At 43.9% G+C, this 18,856-nt stretch overlaps 1 protein-coding gene across 1 annotated transcript in view; it reads right to left on the reverse strand.

Annotated features, from left to right (window-relative positions):
• LOC142804099 (protein unc-119 homolog B-like) overlaps nt 1-18,856 on the reverse strand; it is a 51,532-nt gene that overhangs the window by 11,936 nt on the left and 20,740 nt on the right. The window contains exons 2-3 of the mRNA XM_075890672.1: nt 9,082-9,204; nt 985-1,105 (exon numbers count right to left, since the gene is read on the reverse strand). Of these exons, the coding sequence (XP_075746787.1) occupies nt 985-1,105; nt 9,082-9,204 (244 nt within the window). The remainder of the gene's footprint in view (nt 1-984; nt 1,106-9,081; nt 9,205-18,856) is intronic.

Raw genomic sequence — 18,856 nt, forward strand, 5'->3', positions numbered from 1 at the left:
ACTAGTAAAAGCAGGGTATCCTAATGATGTCATCATGTCCGTTTGTAATAATTTGATTAAGAAACTTAAATTTGAAGGAAACCACTGGGGGCGTCGTGATGAGAGTAGAAAAGGTAGGAGGATAGCAGTGATTTCTTACCTTCATAAGACATCGCAAGAACTTAAGCAACTCTCTAGTGGATATATAAAGTCGATGTGCTTTTCTCAGCCAAAAGCGAACTGCAGTCTATTTGTTCACGCATGCGTAGAGAGTTTCCGCAATGTCGCATGAAACACAGCAGAAAGTTCATGGACTGCCCAATGGGCGTTGTTTACATGACTCCTTTTAGCTGTGGTAAAGTGTACATCGGTCAGTCAGGAAGGTGCGCCAATGTTCGCCTCAGAGAGCATGATTCTTCTTTGAAATCCTTGGGTGCATCGTATTTCGCGGCTCATTGCAGAGAGTGCGGTTGTCATCCTCTTTTTGAGGATACTGAAGCGGTTTTTCGATCTAACAATCAATTAACTCGTGAGTTGACAGAAGCTTTTCACATAAGAAAAAGAGGAGAACAATGCGTCAGCCAGCCTTCGGTTTTGCTGCATGATAAAGAGTTTGCTTTTCTAGATTATGTTCAGAGATAATCTTTCTTCTTTTACCCTGTGTTCTCGATGTGCCACGGGTGTACTTTTTTGCCTGCACACGCATTCATTGTTTTTTGATTGCCTGTTTATATATTCTTCCCTTTCTAATAAATAGTTTAGTTGCGAGAAAGCACTTGTCCTCTCTTCCTTTCTATTTATTTGTGCGCTTGTACTGACAGTTATACCATACCTTTCCACTTAATTCTTTACACCAGTATTTGAGTATCCGTACACTGGGGTTCAAAGTATTCGACTCGTATTGCTCACGACAGTACATTGTGAACTATATACCACTCAAAGCAACTGTGATACGTAAAGCACAGGCTTTGCTAAAACGAGGGACGGCTTAACAGAGAGACTCACGTAGCTCCCACAGTCTTGAGCTTGAGGAACTGCGGAGTGAACTGGTACCGGACAAAGCGTCCCGCATTGGGGTCCTGGCACTCGTTCTCGAGTGGCTGCTCTTCGCCGGAATCATCCCCGTCTGCAAGAGTGTGAAGCACGAAGTTATTAAGGAAGTCCTGACTCAAAATTTCGAAGGCAAGATTACTTGGCAGACGAATTCGCGCAGACAAACACACATCAACTGTAAAATATCAATGGCTAACAGAGCGTAGGTTGTATTTAGAATTGATATTAAAGTGCATGTTGTGCGACTGCATGCAAAAGCCTCCTACCATGTGACATTGACACTAACTTGTTTGGAACGTAAACAACCAACAACCTGCGTCATGAGTTTGCATAAGCTGCCATACTTTGTGAGGGCTCTCTTCTGGTTGGCCTTTTCAATGGAGGGAGGGAAGCTCCTTTATGAACTTGCAAATACAAGAACGTCTTTTTCTTGGCAGTAAACTTTCGGGTGGTCATGCATATTCACAACATCCCAGGAGGATTACAACATCCCGTAGAGAGCCTTAATTAAAACAATTTACCAATGCAGTGCACATAGCACTCATGTGCACATGGTTTTGTGCTCACACAGCCAGCTTTATTTACATAAAAACTCCTCTGGGGTTTTAAAAACTCCTCTGGGTCTTGTAATTTGCAACACGTCATATAGTTCAGACTTCTTCAGCACCATAAATTTTTGCTTCAAACATAGACAACTTATTTTTCATGGCCTATAGTGGTGCTTTCAATATGGTGGCAAAAGTCTGCAGTCGTTGAAACTACAGCTAGAACATCACCAACAGTGTTTCGGTGCACAACTAGATGAGGACATACAGAAACACATGTGAGATATAAGGGTGCTATAGATACACTATATCCTACAACATTGCCCAAACAGCCACATTGATCAATGATACAGCTGTAACGAGGTTTATTGGGCGAACCAAACGGGCAGGTGGGAGATTGGAGATAGCGACAGGACGAGGAAGATGGAGGAGCTCGAGCGCCGATCTCGTGGTGCCATACTCTGCGATGATGCTTACTGTTCCCTCTTGTTGTCATCATTCCTTCACTATAACTGCCCCCGTCGAGAAAGATCAAGCCATCCTGGCGATCTAACAAGTAGGAACGAGCGGGTCGAAGTACGGCTTCAGGCGGTCCACGTGAACAATATCGTGTCCACGCCGACGGTGGTCACCGGGTGGCGTAAGCGGTTCAATGGCGTAATTGACGGGCGATGTGCGCTCTACCACGCGGTATGGGCCATGGTAATTTGAAAGTAGCTTGGTAGACAAACCAGGCGCACAGGGTGGTACATGCAGCCATACAAGGGTTCCAGGGGCGAACTTGGCGGCAGGAGGGTGGTCGTCATCGCGGGCCTTTTTCTGGCGTTGCTGGTCAGCCGTAGTAAACTGCTTCGCTAGTTGGCGGCATTCTTCGGCGTGACGGGCGGCTTCAGACACGGTCGTGCACTCAGATACATCTGGTGCGTATGGCAGCAAAGTGTCAATTGTGTGCGATGGTTGACGTCCGTATAGAAGGTAGAATGGAGAAAAGCCGGTGGTGACTTGGGTAGCGGTGTTGTACGCGTAGGTCGCAAACGGAAGAACCAGGTCCCAGTTCGTTTGGTCAGATGCCACATGCGTCGCGAGCATGTCACCCAGGGTCCGATTAAACCGCTCAGTCAGGCCATTCGTCTGGGGGTGGTAAGCAGTACTCATCCCGTGTACAATATGGCACTGACGGAGAAGTGCTTGGATTACGTCGGATAGAAATACACGGCCCCGATCACTGAGGAGCTCGCGAGGAGGGCCGTGACGCAACACAAACCGATGGAGGATGAACGATGCGACGTCCTGAGCGGTCGCCGTAGGAAGAGCAGCGGTTTCGGCGTACCGTGTCAGGTGATCTACAGCAACGATGGCCCACCGGTTACCTGCTGTGGTCAATGGCAGTGGTCCATAAAGGTCGATTCCGACGCGATCGAATGGGCGGTCAGGGCACGCAAGTGGCTGTAGTGGAGCTGCCCCTGCATTCGGTGGCTGTTTTCGTCGCTGACACTCGTGGCAGCTGCGAATAAACTGTCGAACAAAAGTAAACATCCCACGCCAGTAGTACCGCTTCCTTAAACGCTCGTAGGTCTTGAAGACACCGGCGTGAGCGCATTGCGGGTCGGAGTGAAATGATGCACAGATTGTAGAGCGCAGCTTTCGGGGAATAACGAGTAGCCACTTCCTGCCGTCTGGTGAGTAATTGCGCCGGTACAAAAGGCCACCTCGAATGGTGAAGTGCGAAGCCAGGCGTCGCAATGCTCGAGTGATGGGAAGTGTCGGTACCCCAGATAAGACGTCCAGAAGCGAAGTTATCCATGGATCGTCGCGCTGTGCAGAGGTCATTGTGTCGATGTCAAGAGCGGACAGCGCGTGTTCCATAGAAGATATAGAGGCAGCCTCAGTCGACAGTGGTGATCGCGAGAGTGCATCAGCATCGGCATGTTGGCGGCCGGAACGGTACACGACGCGGATGTCATACTCTTGAAGTCGCAGAGCCCAACGAGCAAGGCGACCTGATGGATCCTTCAGCGACGACAACCAACATAAGGCATGATGGTCTGTAACTACAGCAAAGGTGCGGCCATATAAGTATGGGCGAAATTTGACAATTGCCCAAAGTATGGCTAAGCACTCTTTTTCGGTAACACTGTAGTTTACCTCAGCCTTGTTGAGCGTTCTGCTGGCGTAGGCGACGACATACTCAGGGGATCCAGCCTTGCGTTGAGCGAGAACTGCACCGAGACCGACACCGCTGGCGTCTGTATGGATTTCAGTTGCTGCCGTGGGATCATAGTGGCGCAATATAGGCGGAGATGTCAGGAGACGGCGAAGAGTGTTAAATGCTTGATCACATTCGGAAGACCATGATGAGATGTCCTTGGCACTGCTTAAAAGTTGGGTCAAAGGGGCAATTTTGGAGGCAAAGTTGCGCACAAACCGACGAAAGTAGGAGCACAATCCTACGAAGCTGCGTAACTGTTTTACAGTCGTTGGTTTGGGGAATTCAGCAACAGCGCGTAGTTTAGCCGGGTCGGGAAGAACACCATCCTTTGATACGACATGACCGAGAATGGTGAGCGTCCGAGCAGCGAAGTGGCATTTCTTGAGGTTCAGTTGGAGATGCGCATTCTTCAGACACGTGAGGACATGTTTGAGGCGTACAAGGTGTGTTGCGAAATCGGGTGCAAAGACGACGATATCGTCGAGGTAGCAGAGGCATATGTTCCATTTCAAACCCCGCAGAACCGAGTCCATCATGCGCTCGAATGTGGCCGGCGCATTGCAGAGGCCGAAGGGCATGACATTGAACTCATATAGCCCGTCCGGTGTCACGAATGCTGTTTTTGGACGGTCACCATCTGCTAAGGGCACCTGCCAATACCCCGAACGCAAATCTAACGACGAAAAAAACTCGGCACCTTGTAAGCAATCAAGGGCGTCATCAATCCTGGGCAAAGGGTATACGTCTTTGCGAGTGATCTTATTTAAGCGCCTGTAATCAACGCAGAAGCGAATTGTACCATCCTTCTTCTTAACAAGAACGACAGGTGATGCCCATGGACTTTGGGAAGGTCGGATAACGTCGCGCTTGAGCATATCGTCAACGTGTTCGGTGATAACCTGACGTTCCGTGGCGGACACACGGTATGGTCGCTGTCGTACTGGCGCGTTGGAACCTGTGTCGATGCGGTGGGAAAAACTGGGAGTTCGGCCAAGGGTAGGTTGAGCAACGTCAAAGGATTCACGGAACTGGTAGAGCAGCTGAAGGAGCTCAGAGCGTTCAGATGGCGATAGTCCGTCGGCAATCGATGAATCGAAAAGATCGCAAGGTGGTATATTGGAAGGGTTGAGGGCACTGATGGCGTCGTAGTCACCGGAACAATCTGGCGGCATGATAAAAATTTGTTCTTTATCAATGGCATGCACGTGTCCAAGAGATTCACCTTGAAACAGTTCAACGGGATACGGAAGGGGATTGATGAGGCAAAGAGCACTGTTTCCTTCAGAAATAGAGAGGGTTGAATAAGGCAGAAGAAGTGATCTTCGACTAAGGAAGAGGCTTGATGGCTCAAAGAATGCAGCTTCGTTCCTAATGCCGTCACAGAACACGGGGAGCAACACAGCTGCTGTCGGAGGAATTTCAGTGCCTTCTTTGACGACGAGCTTGTGTACGGCGGGCTGAATGCGGCTGGTTGGTTGGTCGTAAAACGGGAAAAGTTCAAGCTCCGACCTTGCACAATCTATAACGGCATGGTTACGCGATAAAAAATCCCATCCAAGTATGATGTCGTGTGAGCACGACGACAGGACAATAAACTCAACAGTGTAGTGGTCCTTCGCGATCATCAGTCGGACAGTACAGGCGGCTACAGGCTGAACCGGGTCCCCATTCGCTGTTTGCAAGGACATCATATTAAGAGGCGTCGTCACTTTTCGGAGCTTGCGGCAAAGTTTAGCGTCTATCACGGAAACGGCAGCACCAGTATCCACTAGAGCATATGCTCGAGTACCTTCTACAAAAACTTCGACAATATTCGACGGCAATGTCCGAGGACTTGAGCATTTCGACAGCGCAGTTCTTGCCTCCTGAACTGCGGCGGTTAGTTTCCCTCGTGTTCAGGAGCTGGCCGACGACGCATGGGTGACAGGGAGCGACGACGGGGTGAAGGTGAGCGACCAGACATAGTACGCGGACATTCCCGTGAAGACGAGCTTGACTGAGGGTCAGAATTTTCCAGACGGGATGGGGAAAGGTCCATGAAGCTGTTCTGTGTACGGCCGTCTGTGTATCCCGGCACGCGACGACGGCAGTAACGGGCGATATGGCCAGGGCCGCCGCACGCAAAACAGATGGGCCGGTTATCGCGCGTTCTCCAAGTATTGGTGACGAGGGGACCAGTCCATGCGGCAGACGGGTGAGTCGAGGCTGTGGTGGCAATGGGAGGAACCCAGGCGGTGGACGGCTGAGTCGGGGCTGAGGTATACGGCAGTCCCTGGAACGACGGGGGGTGGTGTCGCTCCTGCCGCTTTAGTGCCTCAGCGTAAGTAAGAGGCGCGGTGACGGGGGGCTGCTGCAAGGGCACCGGCATAGCCTCGGAAATCTGCTCCTGGACCACATGTCGGAGCATGGGAGCCAATGGTGGTGGGTGTCGCAGTGGCTGTTGGTGCGAGAGCTCCTGGCGTTGAGCAAAAGGTAGCAGAGAAAGCTGCCGAGCCACTTCCTCTCGCACGAAGTCTTTCATTTGTGCGAGAAGGTTTGTCTGGTCAGACATAGCGTCCAGTGCGGTCACTGGTTGGACTGTCTGGAATGAGCGTCGCGTCTGAGCTCGTTGCCTCCGCAATTCATCATAGTTTTGACACAAAGTCACTACTTCTGCCACAGTGCTTGGAGACTTCGCGAGAAGCATCTGGAAAACGTCATCGTCGACGCCCTTCATAATGTGCTGTACCTTCGCACTCTCGCTCATGGAAGCATCGACGCGCCGGCAGAGATCGATCACATCTTCTATATATGATGTGAAATTTTCACCTGGCTCCTGTGCCCGTGTGCGCAGACGTTGTTCGGCGCGTAGCTTCCGTAAGGCAGGACGACCAAAAACGGCACGTATTGCCTCCTTGAAGGCGGACCAATTCGCGAACTCGGTTTCGTGGTTCGTATACCACAGCTTGGCTACGTCGGTGAGATAAAAATTGACAGTGCCTAACTTAGCAGCGTCATCCCACCTGTTGGGTCCACTGACTTTCTCGTATGAAGACAGCCAGTCCTCGACGTCCTGGTGTTCGGTGCCGGCAAAGATCGGGGGGTCTCGCTGGTGAACCGGGCCGGGGCAAGTAGGAGCCGCGAGAGGGGTTGTCTGTTGGGCAGCATCAACTTGCATGGTCGATGGCAGGGTGCGAGATCGGAGTTCCAGCTTGTAGGCGATGTGGTTACCCAGCACGATCCACCAAATGTAACGAGGTTTATTGGGCGAACCAAACGGGCAGGTGGGAGATTGGAGATAGCGACAGGACGAGGAAGATGGAGGAGCTCGAGCGCCGATCTCGTGGTGCCATACTCTGCGATGATGCTTACTGTTCCCTCTTGTTGTCATCATTCCTTCACTATACAGCTATCAATTATTCGCTACATCAAATTATAGCTCAGCAAACTTTTACTTTTTGTAGTTGTTTTAGCATATTACTAACAACAAAAGCAAAGGTGAACAATATAGAATACTGTCAGGACCCCACAGCACAGATGGTGCAAGGCAACATTAAGCCACATCATTGCTGGCATGAATCACATGACTACTACTTGGCTTACGGTTCGTGACATATTTGAAATCGGTTATTACTGAGCACAAGCGGAAACCTGGAGTGTTTACTTTGTGGCTATGTGCCATTTCGTTTGTCAGGAAGCAGATAAGAGTCAACCACTACAAATCGAACCCAGCAGGAACCACTCCTGCATGCCCTAATCAAAAGAGCTGAGCTGAACAATAGAGCCATGAAAAAGCCATAGCCCTCGCACTATTGCGGCACCTAACCTATTAACATTCCTGGGACTTGAACATACACTAAGAGGTGCAGTGACGCACAGCAGAAGTGATACTAATTGTATAGCAGCTTCTGATCGTGGCCAAGAGAAGGACCTCTATAAAGATCATTGCTGTAAGAAATCATAGGAGATCGAAACATGGTGCGCCAGCCTCGTATAGGACGAGAAAAAAAAAGAAAAGTTGTAAAATGGAAGAAATCGACAGTTCCGACATGCAAGCGTGGCAACAAAAAAAAAAAGATGCACAAGGTGCAAAACTGCTTAGTGCCATCACAGCGGAAGCTGATAAACTACCTAATAGCAAGTATATTTGGTAAGTGCATGAGGAGGTTCTCATTACCCTGAAAGTTCTAGTTTGATTAGAAGTATGCACACACAAGTAACAATGCTCACTTCCTCCTTGTAGTGTTGCACATGAAAGAGAATGCCCTGAAAATTAAGTTCAGTGACCTCACCCCTCGCCCCCTTCCCTGGCTGGCATACTAATACCACATCAAGGTGTGGCTAAAGCCATCATGATGTGGTATATTGCCAATGGTCATATTGCCGATGGTTCTGTGGTTGATGATCACAAAATTGAATTTCCAATCATGCCAGACATTGTGATGAAGGCACTGTACAAAATCTACATGCAGGTTAAAGATACCCAAGTAGTTAAAACAGGCCAAATGTTGCTTTCAATCTACAATCTATCAACACACCCCAAACATTGCAAGACTGGTATGTGGTACTGGAAGATTATATGTCTGCCTCTGATAATGATCACAAATATTTTTTTAAAACTGTGGGATATTCTACCATTGTTTTCATTTTGTTTCGACTTGCTGCTATTCTTAATTTTAACTCTGTTTCCGGCATTTTATTACTAATTACTGTGAACAATTCAACACCTCATCCCTGAACCAGATCCCCACCCCACATGACATTGTTCTCGAGGCAATGCAGGCAACAGCTGGAGTTTCATGTCTCAAAAGCACAATATGATTATGAGGTATGTCATTCCACATTAATTTTGACTGCCTGTGGTTTCTCAATGTGCACTTAATTCTAAGCATATGGGTGTTTTTCACCTTTCGCACCACTGAAGTATGTTCGAAGTGGTCAGGAATCAAACCCACACCCTCGAGCTCAGTAGCTTGACACCTTACATATCAAGCTACCAAAGAATATGAGAAAAGAAGTGAAATTTCAAGGGCTCGTATTTCTTTGTTATACACAATACTGATAAGAAGGGACGGATCATAATGCCAAGGGAAATATAGGGGTGATATCTGTAGTAATTGTGATATCAATACGAAGAAAGTAGAGTGGACAAAAAGAAAACTTGCCACAGGCAGGTTCGAAAGCTACAACCAGCGGCAAAAGTTCTTCCCCCTTTCCCCCCATACTTCCCTTAGGATTACTGCCTGCCAGTTGTCACAACTATTAAAGCTACTACAGCAAGTACACAAGAAAAGCGTTCTGTAAATGAATTCTCACCAGGTGTGGATGGAGGGGGTGGCTTGGCGATTTCAAACAGCACCATGCCACTTTCCATGTCTCGTATCTTGAAGCGCGTGAAGTCAATGTCGTAGACATTGGCGTCTGGGGCACACAGGTACCCTGGGGGAAAAGGGTGAAAAAGACATGTGCCGTTAAGTAAACTAAATATAGATTGATAGCAGCTCTTTTATTTTTCATACTCTTAAGCAATATGCTACTGATATTATGAAAGCCATGCTCTGTTCACACATTCATTCAATGCTGACATATATAATCTAATGAAATAAATTTTTACGAAATAGGTAAAGACACATTACTACAGAAACTGCCCTTGACAATCTCTACAGATACATTTACCTTATCTGGAGATTGAAATTGAAGTACCACAATTCTTTAGATGTAAAGATTTTGGCAGCCTTGGCACTTTCAGGCTACAAATTAAGACAAACAGCAACAAGGCTTTAGCTGGTATGCAGCCAAAACTGGATGAAGGAACAACCATAGCTACAGCTCATATAAGCACCAAGTTTTTTCATGTGATAGCATTTTTGGGCTATTCAATCAGCTTTTTGGCCACTGTGGTCTAGCCAAAATTCAACATTGTACCACATTCACTAAACAAATTTAGGTCCGCGCTTTATAAGGAAATCAAACAAGCGACTTCAAGTACCACGAAAGTGTGTTTGCTCAGGGCCACGAAAGCATCCCATCCTTTCATAAGTGCAGGAAAATCGCATTGACACATTTCAAGTGAAAACACATTAAAAACACACCCATCTGAAAAAAAAACATAAGACTTAATTTACCAAAAATATTGCACAGCTATCGCTTGATAATGATTTGGGAGTACAGAGAACAGGGCTAGTTCGAACTAGTTCATCATGTCAAAGAGCGACAGTTTTTTATATATGTACTATGTCATCGTTAAGTGTGCACAGGTGCAAAAGTTTGGGCCCCAATACATAAGGACATTTCTTGAATTAAAAAATTGAGTTGACGGTCAATGCTGAGTCTTGCCACGTACCTGCCTCAACTTTTTTCTTTGTTCTTGCCGGCCCCTAACATAATAATAATGATATTGTGAACATTTGCACTAGGCAGGCATACGGAACGGAAACATATCAAAGCCTTCTATTGTATAGCACTCGAAGAGTGCTATCTAATAGAATTGGGTTAGTTTTGCCAACTCTGGCAAATAAAGAAAGCAGCAGCTCTTATATGAATGGATTCTGCGATTCACCCATGTTTATAGGTACCACACACACATTCAACAGCCCATTGCACAAATAGAAAAAGTGTTGGCCTCAGTGTACATGATCATCGAGATTCTCAGCTACTCATACCAAGTTTCCAACTTGTCAGTCCCAGCTTGAGAAGGACGACATGTAGAAATATATAAACTTGTTTGCACAGTACACGTCACCACCTCTCATGCCACCACTTTGTTTAATGGACGAAAGTGCTATTACTTTGCTTATCTCTGACTTCTATGCACAGGACATGTGGTTACCACGCCACATTTTCCAAGAGTTCTCGCAAGCTCCTCAGTGCACTCTTGTCCCTCAGCATGTGTTCAAAGCCCTCATTGCATTTTACAAAACAATCTATCACGTGATGTCAACAGCCAATAAACGTGACTTCTGCCTGAACTTTGTATATCCTACATTTATTTATCGTTTCGTTTATGTTTCAATATAAAGTTTATATGTCAAGTGTCTATAGCTAGTTCGATAGCTAAATTTATAAAATATTTTAGGTTTTCGTCTGTTGGCTTTATCTTGCATCACTTTGCACGTTAGGCTGCACAAAAAAAAGTAAGCAAAAATTAAGGAGTGTAGGTTTTGGGGTGAGGATAGTTGCTTTTTCTTTCTTTTCTAAAAATATCGCTGAGCAGTGCTTTGAGTTGAGCTTGATAATTGTTCATCGCTTACAGCTATAGAAAATGTGTAGGACTAAGGCAGTCACATTTGCACACTGTCCTTCAGTGCTTTTAAAAATGCCAAAATATTGATTCTTCTTTAAAAACTAAGACCCTCAATGCTAATGCATAGTGCCTAAAATATGTATACTCCTGGCCCTCCCGTTGGCGTTTGCAGCCCGTGAGAAGTGCTGTTTAAATTTTCAAGATGTAAATTAAGGCTCATTCAAACACAAAGAACAACTGCACTAAGCGCAGTTCAAATAACGTGGGCCAATTAACTTCAATCACAGCAAAACAAGCGTTCACACAGCGAACGCTAACAAAAATTTAATCAAGTTTACCCTGATGCATTTCACAAACAGCTTTTAGACGACATCCCTAATAAAAGTTTTGGTTCCCCTACCATTTGTTGAACATGGTGAACTAGTATTTAAGGAGGACAAAAATGCACTCGTATGTCATGCCAGGAGGTCAATGAAGTTCATGGACGGTCCATAGACAGCATATAGACTCCTCTATTCATTGAAAAGAACTGCCACGCAAGCAGGCCCGCAGCAAGGCAAGTGCTGAAGTACATGGAAATTTGCAGTCCCCTAAAGCACTACAGCTGTGCCTAAGCACTACATCTTTTATTATATTCTACGAATTTGGTATTTCTGACAACCTTATAATGTGATGCATAATACACCCAGTAAATAGGGGAAGGCTAATTAGCAATACGGTTTACAGTATTGCTATTTTACGAACTAGCCAGCCAGAACCTACTTCCACACTTTAAAAGCTCAATTAATATGCACACTCCACACAGCATGCCAGGCTCGAAAGAAACTTGAGTGCATGTATTGAAAGAAAAAATCACTCTATTAAGGTTGACGACAGCTCCATCAAATTCAAATGAGCTGCTGCCACCACAACACAAACAATTTCTCTGACTCTTCAACAGCTGGCACACAAACATCTATGGCCAGCACAATGGACTTTGAAGACAATGAAATACTGCAAACAGATGCGCATACGGTGGCTCTCATAGCCCATATTTTTCTTTTATTTTTATGCAAGAAGAAAAAGCTCTCCCCATAGGCTGTGACAAAGTACATTTATACAGCGATCAATGCTTCCATTCTTGAAAATTATTTGGTTAAGATAACATGCCATGCTGTGATCAGGATTCTGCGCAGCGATGTTAACTGACAACATAATGCATTGTTTTTGTGTTACTTTCAGAAAATTCCATGACCTTTTTGTAACGAAACATCACGTTTCCTCAGCCTGACAATAATATTTAGGCATCCTAATATTCTCACATTGCTGTAGCTGTGAGAGCGAGATGCACGGCCATGCATGAACCATTTTATTCAAAGCGTGCGTGTCGTCTATGCGATTTGTGGTAGCAGTGACAAGCAGCGTGCAATAATTGCACAAATTCTGCCTGCCACAAATCTTAGCTTATTTCAAAGCTAATTCTGCATATAAGCCTCAAGAAGTGCTATCTTATATGAGAAAAAAGTTGGCAGGAGACGCTGGCAAGCTTCAACTTCAATGACTGCTGATACACAATGGTACACACAATCCATGTGTCTCATAGCACAAGCTAGAATTTGTGCACTCATATTTGTTATGAAAAAAATTTTCTTTTGTGCAACGTAACCATTCAAAGCATATTGAGGCACTACCTGCATGCGAGATGGACTTAGTGATTCCTGTTCTCTTATTCTCTGCGTGCATCGAATTGCCCAAAGCTTTGCAACCAAAAACATGCGACTTTTAAACTTATATGACTAAGATTACCTGGCTGGGTGTGCTAATAAGTTCCATTGAATAACAATTTCATAGAAAGCCTGTGAAATTATTGTACCACCGTTTAACAATGATGCTTGAAACAACAGAACTAAGACTAGGTAACTATTCTGTATTTCAAAGCCACACCTAAGAGAATGCAGACAGGCAAGTCGGCAGCCAAACGATTCTGTAAGCAGTCAACGGTTCACAGCAAAGCAAAATGCAGAGCCTGGCGTGACACAATAAGCCATCTTTCCCATACAGGTTCTTGTTAACCATAGGCGTATCAGCTGGGCGGGGGGGGGGGGGGGGGCTACTTTTTACAGTAGTCACTGTTGCCTGAACTCTGGGGAAACCAACAACAGGTGAAGCTTTCCGTCACCACAGTAATCACTCAATTATATTGTTACGAGGGAATGTTACAATTAGTGATATTTTTCCAACTATTCTGTGGTTACAACTTTCTTAGTAGGCTCTCTGCGGGCCGGACTGCTTATGCGATGCTTTCGCAACTTGTGCTGTAAATTTCAGAGCAGGCTAGCACTGAGCCAGGCTTCTGTAACAATATATCACTTGTTCATTCTTTTATTCTGCTGTGACTGCCGACGCAGTTACGGATGGAACCGAGCAAACTTTTCATAGACTGGTCAAAACATTTGCTGCTTCAAAAAAGTAATTTCCCTTTATCGAAAACCAATAGCATCTCCGTTGCTCTGTCGAAGCTGCTGTAAGCCAATGCATAACACACGTATATGTGTTGTCCCAGTGCATGCTGCCTAAAACGGGCTTTTCCTTTTTTTACACTATTGAACAAATCCTGCGCAAAATGACATTAAAGTGCGAGTGTCAATAAAGTTCTCTCTTGATATATATATAGTATGAGAGAAAGTTCAGGAAGCACACCACCTCTTTATTGACACTTGAGCCTAAGCTCCGCTGCTCAGACCCAAGCAATGATGATAATTATCCACAAAAGATAACATGAAGTGTACGAAGAATGCTCACAATAATATTACCGCAATGCCCGTTATGAGATCCCAACTCGGGTTTTGTGCAGCGTCGTAGTTGTTCACCGCCGCCGCCAGTGTCCGTAATCCCATCGCGCGAAATTAGAAAAAAAAAAAACTTAGTGCCAATGACACAGGGCAGCTGGGTGCCAGCCCAGTATTCTACCGCTGCGCCATGCCAGTGCGTCAGACTTGTTGGCAAACTTGCCTTAGGCAGGCCTGATGTCAGGAGAGCAATCCTGTTAACACGCCCTATAAAGCGTTTTAAAGCAGCGAAAATACAAGCAGTCGCCGCACAATGCGAATAGCGTAATGAGCACTTCGTCCAATGCTCCAACCCATTAGTAAAGCTTGTTTTGTTCAGCTATTAACTGAGGTGCATACCCACTACAGTCCTAATTCTTCATCGTCGTCAGCCCCTGCATGAACATTCGGCACAACATTCCTCGCAATAGTTTAGCGGATACCATGCTTCTTAGAAGAATGACGAAAAATAGCACAGTGAATGCCAGCCTACGACCCTGAAATTTTTATTATTAATGCTGTAGTGGGCATCAAGCAACTTGTTTGATGCCCACTACAGCATTAGTAATAAAAATTTTAGGGTAGTAGGCTCGCATTCGCTGCAAGTCTGCTTGCAGCCGTTACCCAATGAGTGTTTAAAAAAGGCTCTGAAAGGCTGCTCTTCTAGCTTTCGCTGTGACTGTGCTGCGCAAGCTTCCATGCTAGCCTGGTGTTTTCTTCCGGCCGGCGACTGAAGTAGGTTTGCCCCCCCCCCCCCCCCTCGCGAAGAGTTGGTACGCCACTGTATTTAGTAGTAGTAGTATTTTTATTTACAGTAAGCCGGATACAGAGCTCACTGCAGGGGCAAAGGGCTGAAGGCTAACAGCCTGACAAAGGCCCTTGTCCCTCCGCAGTCCGTGTGTGCAAAGCTTAGACATCAGCACTGACAAACAATATATATATTCAATACATTGGTTTCAAGCAACCTGAAATTGTAAACACAAAATTCAAACATAAATAGCATAAGAAGTTTACATAACACATTTTAAGAATTAGAAGTCACTCTCGTAAAAATTCACAACTAAACGACATCAATGAAACAACTCAAAAACAGACACAAAATGCATGCGGATACAATGAATTCCGCTGTATACACTCGTATAATTGACATAGAAGTTTATGAACAATTTAGGCATTTGCAGAGGCATGAGACTCCATTACGTAGTTTCGATAGTGTAGACCGGTGGTTATGAATAAGTTGTTTATTTGTTTCTTGAAAGTCGCACTACTAGCCCTAAAGTTCAATTGATCTGCAAGGGTATTTAAAACCTGAGGTACCTGGTAAGCAATACTTTGTTTTCCATACTTGGTTCTTGTTCTAGGAGCTCGTTTCTTTTGTTCTCACAGACTGTAGTGTGGTCTTTCGGTGCAACTTTCTTCATATAGCTTAGTCTTTTGTATTAACTGAAGCAATTTAAAATGATATAATTGATCAATTCTGAGTATGGAATGTTTAATGAATATTGGAGCAGTGCGCAAGTCTTGTAGATTCCCCCTGTATTTTTCAAAGCAGCGCAATATTTTCTTTTGTATAGTTATTAACTTATGGTAATTCCCTTGTGATGTCGTTCCCCAGACTAACATCCCATAACTTACTTTAGAATGGAAGAGTGCATAGTACATACTTATATTTAACTTCAATGGGATTAAGTGCATTGTTCTAAAAAAACAACCAACTATTCGCGCTAATGCGGTGATCAGATGATTTACATGTGTGTTCCAGTTTAATTCCTCCTGAAACCATATACCAAGAAACTTTTGTTCCCTAACATGTGTGATGCAATTTCCTTCGAATTTTACAGCTATGTTACTAATAGGTTTGTTTATAAGTCGGAATATCATATAGGTTGTTTTTTTTGCATTCAAGCACAGTCCATTTTGCCTCAACCAATTTGAAAGATTACTTAGATAATTATTTACACTGACCACAAGTGATATTAGATTGTCTGATGAGAAGAAAACATTCGTATCGTCAGCGTACATTATAAGTTCAGGAGAATGAGGTATATCGACAATATCATTTATATAGGCAAGGAACAATAATGGCCCCAGTATAGACCCTTGGGGGACTCCTTGGTTCAACTTTATCTTTGCAAAAATAGTGTTATTCAGTTGTACATATTGATAACGATCTTCTAGGTAACTTTTAAACAGTTGTAGTGCAACTCCACGCACTCCATAACTTGATAATTTATGAACCAATGATTTGAATTGTATGGAGTCAAATGCCTTTTGAAGATCGAGGAAGAGCCCAAGAGTATATTTTTTGTTTTCCATATTTTCGATTATCTTATCTTTGATATACAGTAGAGCTTGTTCTGTTGATTTATTTTTTTGAAAACCATACTGACTTTTTGTTATTATTTGGTGCTTATCAAAAAAGGATGCAAGTATATCATAAATAACCCCTTCAAATATTTTTGATATTGTTGGAAGCACGGATATGGGTCGATAGTTCGCTAAAGTATTGACATCACCACCTTTATGTACTGCAGTGACTTTTGCCACTTTTAACTGCTCTGGAAATACACCGTTAGTAAGGGTGAGGTTGATAATATAGGCCAAGACATTAGATATCAATGGTGACACCATTTTTAACTCAACAGAACCTATCTTATCAATCCCTGATGCAACATTGTTTTTAAGTTTTCTGATTAATCTTTCTACTTCAACCGGATCTGTGGGTGCGAGAAAAATAGAATACGGCAAAGGAGACTTATCAGGAGTTGGAGCATTATCTCGCTTTTCATCCGTTAAAATAAAGGAACCCGCATTTATGAAATGTTCATTCATAACATTGGCCAACCTTTCACCACTGAAAATCTGACCATTAATTGTTAGGTCCTGTGTCCTATTACAACCCTTATTTCTGTTCGTAAGCCCATTTATGACCTCCCATAGCTTCCTCTGGTCATTGTAAATGCTTTCAAATAATTTTTCATAGTAGTTCTGTTTAGCCTTCCGTATTTCTGAATTTAAAACGTTTCTGTATTTCTTGTACTCAGCTAAGGCGTCTGTGTTCCGCGAACGGATGAAATCATGATACAATTTATTCTTTATTATTACGCGCCGGTAAAGATCACGATTTATCCAAGGCTTTCTGCAATTCTTATTTCTGCCACGTGAGCGCTTCTGAAGTGGAAATGCCGCATCATAGCTAGCAACTTAGCTTAAGATGCTTGCCTGATCCTCAGCTTTCCATACCCTTGCAACCCTGAGAAACCAAATGCACTAAACAGCCATTACAAGACACAGCACACACTAATAATCACAACACTTTCATATATTTAGCTTGAGGAGTGCACCCCTTTCGATTCGCACACCACATGCCTGATAAGAATTCATTGCATTAGGCAGACACCAGACTCTGTGAGGGTACTCCCTAACGACCCAAATGAAAGTGGTTGCTGACCTCGGCAGCTAGCCGGGCCACGCCCAGTTGATAATGCTCTCACAGCGAGTGAATGCCCTGACTGTGTTCCATGTGTGAGGCAGGTCATTGCCACGTGCAATTGGCATGCTGGAAGTACCTCTCTTACACAAATAGATCCATTTGAGAACAAGACGTATGTCAACCGTCCATATGTATGCAATTTTGACAAATGTAGATGAACTCTTGAAAAATAAAGACTGCTACAGTAACCTCTAGTGCCTTCAAACTAACATGTTATGAATCGTATGGCTTTTGAACTGATTAAATAAAGAGTACCTGGTCATTTTGTAATATGTAATGGCACCTTCTTCCTAAGCAAACGAATATTGTTTCTAACTTGCTTATTTATTAACATTTTTCATTTACTTATGCAGACGTCGTCCAAGCAGAAAGGACAATATACGATATAAAAACAATAAAAACAAAAGGCTAAGCACAATAAAAGCAAATAAAGGAACAACGTATCAGCCCCCGTAGGGGGCCCAAAACTTTTTGCTTTTATTTGCTTTTATCGTGCTCAGCATCTTGTTTCTACTGTGTTCATCTCACTTCCTGACCAGATGGTTTTCCATCCAACTATCTATTTCAACAACATACAATACATACAGCAAATATGTGTGCCAAGCCAAAACAAAAATAATTGACAGTGAGTATGTGGATTGAATAATACCATTCTATTCATTTATAGTATGATGAAAAAGAATACTTATATGTGTTCATTCACTGGAAAGTAATGTGTTAATTCACATGTCTTCAGTGGCACATATTCCCAGTAAATTGCAGCAATATATATTGACATGGCTTAAGCAATTTAATGTAGTTAATGTTAAAGAGTTTTCTGGAGAATAGAATCTTAAAAATTTGTTAAGTATAAATATGACGGTGAAACAAAAGGCTCGGAGGTTCAAGTTGCAGTGTGGTAGCAAACCACCCAGGAGGAAATTCAAGTGTGCAAAAAAGAAAAAAAAAGGCATGTGATGTGTTTACACACACATCCTGAAGCATTCACTGCGTCATTAAAGATCGACACAGACCTCAGCAACCTCAAAGAAAAATGACTTGCAGTGCAGATGTCGGTAAAGGCCATGGGTCCAAGCACATTTTCTTTTTGCTTTGCGATTAGCACTAATTTGCCATCAGACCAAATTTACCTACAGGGCTGAGTCAGTTATCTTTCTATTTCTGAAATTCTGAAGGAAGCACAATACAAAGAATGGCATAGACACCTGTGCAAGCTTCGAGAGCAATATTTAACTGAAGGTTGGGACACATGCTTTTGAATTCATTAAAAACAATGTATGCTTGAAAGATGCCCAGAGAGCTCTTTTTGACGTGCAAGTTTTGCTGCACTTTGAAAGGTATTTAGCCTATTGCAGGGCTGCAACATCCAAAGTTTAATTTGAAGCAATTTTGAAAGCAGCAGAATTTTACTTGTTGAGCACTAAAACACAAATTTGGAGAAGGTTATGAGAAATAAAACATCTATTTTTTTCACCAAAGATCAAATTTGGAGCCAAGAAGGCTTAGATTTAGAAAAAAAAATAAGTATGTTTAAGTCATTCAACATCA

This window comes from Rhipicephalus microplus, chromosome 3 (assembly GCF_043290135.1).
Source record: "Rhipicephalus microplus isolate Deutch F79 chromosome 3, USDA_Rmic, whole genome shotgun sequence".
NCBI classification, from domain to species: domain Eukaryota; kingdom Metazoa; phylum Arthropoda; class Arachnida; order Ixodida; family Ixodidae; genus Rhipicephalus; species Rhipicephalus microplus.